The sequence below is a fragment of the Juglans regia genome, unplaced genomic scaffold, assembly GCF_001411555.2.
Source record: "Juglans regia cultivar Chandler unplaced genomic scaffold, Walnut 2.0 Scaffold_650, whole genome shotgun sequence".
Lineage (NCBI taxonomy): Eukaryota > Viridiplantae > Streptophyta > Magnoliopsida > Fagales > Juglandaceae > Juglans > Juglans regia.
The window spans coordinates 461,968-470,263 of NW_023361359.1; the positions used below are offsets into that span (position 1 = coordinate 461,968).

At 39.7% G+C, this 8,296-nt stretch overlaps 1 protein-coding gene across 1 annotated transcript; it reads right to left on the bottom strand.

The window, feature by feature from the left end:
• Window positions 1-570: 570 nt before the first annotated feature.
• On the bottom strand, window positions 571-1,194 carry LOC118346066. The gene has a single exon (XM_035687078.1). It carries the CDS (start codon window positions 1,192-1,194, stop codon window positions 571-573), a length of 624 nt encoding a protein of 207 aa, XP_035542971.1.
• Between the last annotated feature and the right edge of the window lie 7,102 nt (window positions 1,195-8,296).

The window sequence follows — 8,296 nt, forward strand, 5'->3', positions numbered from 1 at the left end:
TTTGAATGGCATTGGTAGCAGCTAGAAGGAGAAGAATCTAGAAGAAAGTAGAAGAAACCAAAAGAAAATGGAAGAAAAGAAGAAGGAGGAGGAAGAAAGGAGTTGCACGGCGCAAGGAACAAGAAGATAAAATCCTAAGGAATTTTCTCCCAAAACGGTGTCGTTCCAATAACAGAGGGAGCTAGGCTGGGTTCTTCAGAACCGCACAGGCTGGGCCCTTTTTGCACAAGGGTTGGATCAAAACACGGGCTGGGTCAAATCAGAACACACACGGCCCAATTAAAAACACACACACAACCCAACAAATTAAAATACTACAAATAACTACACAAGCCCAACAAAATAAAAACACTACCAATTTAAAAAGCCCAAACCGAAAACACCACAAATAAAATAACATAATTAAATAAATACTAGGGAGTTAAAACACATGAAAATTAGGGATCTCACATCCTCCCCCCCTTAAAAGAAATTTCATCGTCGAAATTGGCAGATTCTTTCATTGATTCTGAAACAAGATACATTACAAAGCTCAAAACAAGCTTGAGAAAGAAAAAAAAACATTCAAAACTACCCGAACAAGTAAGGGTAAAACTTTCTCATGTCTGTCTCTCTCTCCCACGAGAAATCTTGAGCCAAAAGATTTTCCCATGATAGCATAACTAAAGGTATCGTCTTGGATCTCAATTGTTGCTCCTTTCTATCCATGATTTGAGTTGGGACAACTTCATACGTGAGGTCAGGCCAGAGTTGAATGCTTTTCGGGTCAAGGAAATGTGGCTCTTGTTGTCCAAAGCTTTTCTTTAGTGACAATACGTGGAAGATATCATGAATTTTTCCAAAATATTTTGGCAAGACAATTCTATAAGCGACTGGTCCAACCTTCTCCAGAGTCTGAAAAGGGCCAACATACCTCGGGCTAAGTTTCCCTTTCTTACCAAAACGCTTAACACCTTTCATTGGTGAAACTTTTAGGTATACCCAATCACCTTCCTCAAATAATAAATCTCTTCTCCTCGTGTCCAAATAACTTTTCTGACAACTCTGCACTGTTGCCATCCTGTCTCTTTTAATTTGAACTTGATTCCTCATCTCCTGAACAATTTCTGGTCCAAGTGGGTTCCATTCTCCAACTTCGTCCCAAAACAAAGGAGATATGCACTTCCTCCCATAAAGAGCTTCATAAGGGGCCATTTGAATAGACGCTTGAAAACTGTTATTATAAGCAAACTCTATAAGCGGCAGATGATTTTCCCAACTTCCTTTAAAATCCAAGACACATGCCCGCAACATATCTTCAAGGGTCTAAATAGTGCGTTCTGATTGACCGTCGGTTTGAGGATGATAAGCACTGCAAAATTTCAACTTGGTGCCCAAAGCTGTCTGCAAACTCTTCCAGAAATGAGACGTGAATCATAGGTCCCTATCTGACACTATACCCTTGGGTATCCCATGAAGACACACAATTTCTTTGACATACAATCGAGTCAAAATTCCCAAAGTATCAGTGTTAGAAATAGGTAAGAAATAGGCACTATTGGTCAACTGATCAATAATTACCCAGATTGAATTCTTCCCACTAGGCATCTTTGGTAGTCCTATTACAAAGTCCATTGCAATGTCATCCCATTTCCACTCTGGAATAGGGAGGGGTTGAAGATAGCCAGCAGGCCTCTGTTGCTTAGCTTTAACTTGCCGACAAGTTGCACACTTTGCAATAAACAAAGCATTGTCTTTCTTCATTCCTTCCCGCCAAAAACTTTTCTTCAAGTCTCAGTACATCTTTGTAATTCGAGGATGAACTAAATAAGGGGTTGCATGAGCCTTAGCCAAGATTCATTCTTTAAATTCTAAATCTGTAGGAATCACCCTACGATTTTGGAAGAAAAGAAGGTCATCTTTGTCTAGACTGAAATGCGCGGGTCCTTGTGACTTCTTGACTCTTTCTCTAATATCTAACAACTTTGAGTCCTTTTTCTGCAGAGTCTTTAATTCCTCAAAATCAAGAACTCGGATATCATGTATTGAAGACAACATCTTTTCCTGCTATGAACTCTTAGCAAGAAGTCTCCTCATTCCACAAAGGAGAGAGTCTAACCCTAATGACTCAGCCTCATCAATCGAATAAGACTTTCAACTTAGTGCATCCGCAACCTAATTTGCTTTTCTTGGATGGTATTTAATCTCACACTGATAATCACTAATTAACTCTAACCATCATCTCTATCTCATATTAATATTTTTTTGTGAGAAGAGATGTTTAAGACTCTTATGATCAGTGTAGATTTCACAAGTCTCCCCATATAAATAGTACCGCCAAATGTTAAGAGCGAAAACCATAGCTGCTAACTTTAAATCATGCGTGGGATAATTCTTCTCATGATCTTTCAATTGGCGCGATGCATACGCCACAACTTTTCCCTCCTGCATAAGAACACATCCCAGACCAAATTTGGAAGCATCACTGAAGACCACAAACGGCTTGTGTGGTTCAGGAAGCGCCAAAACAGGTGTTGTAGTTAACCTCTTTTTCAACTCTTGAAAACTCTTCTCGCATTTGTCAGACCAAACAAACTCAACATTCTTCCTGGTAAGAGTAGTGAGAGGTCCAGACAATCTAGCAAAGCCTTCCACAAACTTGCAATAGCATCCTGCGAGTCCCAAGAAACTCTGAATTTCGTGCACCGTTGAAGGACATGGCCATGCTAAGACAACTTCGATTTTACTTGGATCAACTGCTACACCATATCGGGACATATCATGACCAAGAAATTTAATTTCCTCCAACCAAAACTCACACTTATTCAGATTTGCATAAAGTTGATGTTCTCTCAACTTTTCCAGAACCAATTGAATGTGACAGGCATGCTCTTCATGTTCTCGAGAATAGACCAATATGTCATCAATAAAAACTATCACAAAAGAATCCAAATAAGGTCGGAATACTCTATTCATCATATCCGTAAATGCTGCAGGGGCATTGGCCAGTCCAAAAGGCATCACTTTAAACTCATAATGCCCATACCTAGACCTAAAGGCAGTCTTGGGTATATCCTTATCCTTTACCCTCAATTGATAGTATCCCGACTTCAAGTCAATCCTTGAAAAAGTAGTTGCACCTTGGAGTTGATCGAATAAAGCATCAATTCGAGGTAGGGGATACTTATTCTTGATGGTTACCTTATTGAGCTCTCGATAATCAACACACATTCTAAGGGTACAATCCTTCTTTTTAACAAATAGCATTTGTGCTCCCCAGGGTGAATAACTAGACTGAATAAATCCCTTATCTACCAGTTCCTACAATTGACTTTTCAACTCTTTTAACTCTGCTGGTGCCATTCGGTACAGAGCCTTATGAACTGGTGCTGCACAAGATTCTAGATCGATGGCAAACTCCATATCACGAATAGGTGGCAAGCCGGTCAAATCATCCACAAACACATCAGAGAACTCCTTCACAATCGGAACATCTTCTAAAGATTTCTTCTCCGAAAGTGCAGATACCACTTGAACCAAAAAGGCATCCGCTCCATTTGCTAACTACCTGCTTGCTTGAATGGCAGATATAACTGTAGGTTTTGCCTTTATCTTACTTCTTGCAAACTCCAAATAATTCCCTCCAGGTAGTTGGAAACTAACTATCCGACTACGACAATTAATGTTGGCAAAATGCTGATATAAGCAGTCCATTCCTAAAATAATGTCAAATTCAAGTAATTTAAACATTATTAAATCTGCCTTAAGAGTCATTCCACTAATACACAAAGGACATCCTAGGGTAACCTTTGAACACTGCACAGTCTCTCCATTTGGTAATTTCACTACCAAAGACTGTGATAAAGATTTAAATACTAGGTTGCACATCCGTGCAAAAGTGGTAGATATGAACGACTGGGATGCTCCCGAATCAAACAAGCTACAAGCATAAAATTCATACAGTTGAACTCTACCTAAAGAGATTAAAATTACTAGTGAAATCTATGAATCAAATCATACGGTATCGTAAGTTCAAATGATTGGATAGAGATCTATACTGTGATGACTCCAACATTCTGGGTTTTCAGAGCTTCATCATCAACCTCACCAGGGGTCACTACGTACATGCAAGCCTGGACAGTTGGTCTTGGGGAAGTCCTACCATAGAAATAACTGCCTCGATTCGCTTGGATCATGGTAAGGCAATTGTAAGCAAAATGTCCCATTTCTCCGCATCTGAAACACTAAATCCAGACAAACGGCACTCGCCTTCATGCGACCTATTGCATTTGCCACATACTGGAGCTCTTCCTACCATACGTACTCTAGTGGCCATCTGTGGTCGGGCCCCAGTTCTGGTAGTTAACTTATGTGTAGACCCGGAACTACTTGCTTCCCCGAAACCTCTTCTCTTTTGGCCAATTGGAGCGGCAATAGGGTTAATAAACTCCTGCTCTGCAATCGTAGCGACCTCCACTAGCTGCTGGAAGGTCAGAATTTGCAAACAAGTGACCTATCTATGGATCTCTCGCCGTAGACCCTCTTGAAATCTCTCAATCAGCATTTCTTCTGTAGCAATTAAATATGTTGCAAACTTCCTGAGTTCTATAAACTTCTGGGCATATTACTCTACCATCATCTCCCCTTGCACTAGATTGTAAACTCTCGGGCCTTTTGTTTCCTCATAGTGTTCGGGAAGAAATGATCATTGAATTCCTTTTTAAAACGTGGCCAAGATACCACTACAATTAATCCTAACTCCATTTCAAGAAGCTCCTGCTTGGTCCCCCACCAAGCAGTCGCATCACCTTGCAACAGGTAACTTGCGTATAGCACTTTCTGGGTTTCAGTACACCCACAGATCTCGAATGTCTCTTGAGATCACTGATCCATCTCCCAGCACGAAGTGGATCCTCTTGTCTGGAAAAAGCAGGGGTTCTATGAGCTAAAAAGCGCTCATACGAACATCTGTTTTGCTGCACCCATTGTGGAGGAAAATTTTGTTGAAGAAGTTCTGTCATACGAATTAAGGCTCAGGCCATGGCGAGATTCCCATCAATAAGAGACAAGTCGTCCTCAGGTTCAGGATGTGGCATGCTTGGTCGGTCCATCTTTTGGTTAAAACGTGTCTTTTAAAACCCGATATTTAATTTAAATAAACAATTTAAAATACAATAAAATTTTCTGGTACTGCACCTAGGTATTTTTACCTAGAGCCAGACTGCCTTGATACCACCTATGGTGCCCTCGACCCCCACGTGTTATTTTTGTGGAGTTCGTGACATAGGGATGATGACCACATGGATCACGCACCCCAATGAATAGTGCACAGAGTGTGTACAACATGCAATAAGTGTACAATATTAAATTCGTAGTGGAGAAATAAAAAGGACTTTAGTTATTAAGTACCAGAATGTTAAAAAACAATACAATATCTTTACAAGAATTATACATTCATCTGACAGATAATTTAAAGAAAACAAATAACATAAGGGAAAAAAATCCCAAAACGCTGAACAACATATCAGCAACTCAAGCCTCTGGCAGAGTCGGCCCCTCAGGTTCATACTCGGGCTCTACGTCAGAATCTACGGTACCATAAGACAGAACCGTAGGGTAATACACCACAATGAGATTATGACATAATTAGTAAATTACTAACCAAAACAAACATCTAAGAGATTTAAAAACACATAAATATAATCACACATCCACATATGGTCAAATATGAAGGAAACAAATCCACATTTGACCCATGCCAAAAATCACTCACTCCAAAAATCCCATTTGACCCAATCAGAGCCATTATTTTATTATGCATGCACCACAGTCTCCTTTATGGACTGTTCGCACACCCTGGCTCTCATCATCACACCACAGGTAACGTCCATGCATGAGACTTCGCAACGAGCAATGCCCAGTTCCACGCCCATTGCGTACATGGCCAAGCATCCTCTAACCTCGCTAGCCAAAAGGCCATGGAATCAGTACGAGAGCGTTGTCATCTTGTCCGTTCCCGTCGTTGCCCTGCGACAACTCAGGGGACATCATGTTAGTCTGTTACGCTCCAGAGTGACCAGAGGAGCTCCACCGAGATAATGCCCCATCTCGACTTGGGGTCATGATACACACGCACCCACAATCAATCTCAATTCCAAACAGACTACGTGACTTCATAGCACAATTTATTAAATACGATAAATGTGCATGACAACAACAATTATTGGATGACATCATAAATAACTCATTTAAAAATTCACAATAATTTCAAATACACAGTTTACAACCAACTACACTCATAATCTCGTCCTTCAATCCGACCCAAGGCCCAACGCCAACATCAACTGCAATATAATCCCAACTCTTCAACGGCTCATGGCCCAATTCCAACAAATCAACAGTTTATAAATAAATGACAATTATAACAACGCTATTTAAAACTCATGGGTTGCATTGGAAAATTTCTGGAAGATCACGTGAAAGGAAGTGTTGCCAAAGGTGGCTGCATAGCGGCTGCACACAGTGGTTCAAGACTAAAACAATGGCTTTTGTTTTTTGGTGAGTTTCTCCCAAGGAAAAAATTTGGTCTAGAAAAATGGATGGACAACTCAACTCACTACAAGCCAATAATTTCACAAAGAAACTGAGTGAAATTCACAACTTTAGAACAAAATAGAGGACGGCAAAACTTCACAAGCTCTCGGATGAACAACACATTAAACACTTAGAGATGTAAAAGGCTTATACGAGAGAGAGAGAGGAAGAGAAACTAAGAGGATTTAATTGAGGAACCTATGGCCTATTTATAGGCCAAGTATGGTTGTTCCATTAGCAGATGACTAACACGGTTCACAAGCCGTGGAAGAGACGTGTGATGGTGCTTGATGCGAAAGGCATTGCAGCTTGACAAGGGAAAGCCATGGAAGATGGAGGTGGTGGCCGTGTGGAGCGACAGCTTGCCAACAAGATTTCAGTGTTCATACCGAATGACATGGAGTAAAAGTATGGAAGGAGGAGGTGGTGGCTTGCGGGTGAAATTTGTGACTAAGGATCCAAATGGCATTGGCAGTAGCTAGAAGGAGAAGAATCCATAAGAAAGTAGAAGAAAGTAGAAAGAACCAGAAGAAAATGAAGGAAAAGAAGAAGAAGGAGGAAGAACGAAGCTGCACGGCGCAAGGAAGAAGAAGACAAAACCCTAAGGAATTTTCTCCCAAAACGGCGTCAAAGAGGGAGCTAGGTTGGGTTCTTCATAACCGCACAGGCTGGGCCCTTTTTGCACACGGGTTGGATCAAAACATAGGCTGGGTCAAATCAGAACACACATGACCCAATTAAAAACACACACACACAACCCAACAAATTAAAATACTACAACTAACACTACTCAAGCCCAACAAAATAAAAACACTACAAATTTGAAAAGCCCAAACCAAAAACACCACAAATAAAATAACATAATTAAATAAATACTATTGAATTAAAACACATGAAAATTAGGGATCTCATATCCTCCCCCCCTTAAAAGAAATTTCTTTGTCGAAATTGGCAGATTCCTTCATTGATTCCAAAACAAGATACATTACAAAGCTCAAAACAAGCTTGAGAAAGAAAAGAAACATTCAAAACTACCCGAACAAGTAGAAAGGTACCCGTAAAACAAAACATATATATAATACTTCAAAGTTAGAAAGGTACCTATAATAAAGAGAAAAGAAGTACACGCAACAATAGTAATGATCAATCTCCAAAGTCTAAAACTTTAACCCCATCAAATCTATTTAAAAAAAGTCTCTGGAATCAAAACAAACCTCAAACAACATGAATTCAGCTCATAGACCTGTAAAATCCTACACATCAAAATCATTCCTAAAGTCTGCAAATTCTAAGACCTCCAATACCTACAATATTCTACCTTATAGTCCACTCCACTATCACATCAAATCTAAAAATGACTTCTTAAAGACTATCTATACTTCAAAATCTCACATACTATAGTCAGTAGAACCTCAGACCTGTCTCTGATACCAAATGTAACGCCCCGTACCCGTATGGGTCGGAGAATTACTACTTGTCACTTATAAACATGTCTCGCAACACACCTAAAGTCTCCAAAGATTTCATAAACAATAATCAATCTCATATTTTCTAAATAAACACATTAAAAACTCCACAAAGTCATTACTGCAATAATAATAAACCAACGGGTCCACAATCTCCTAGTACTCATAACATACTAAACTGATAAATCCATAAGTCCTACCAAACCAAATACATAATTAAATCGAAAAGACATCAGAAATCCTTTTTTTAATGGTAG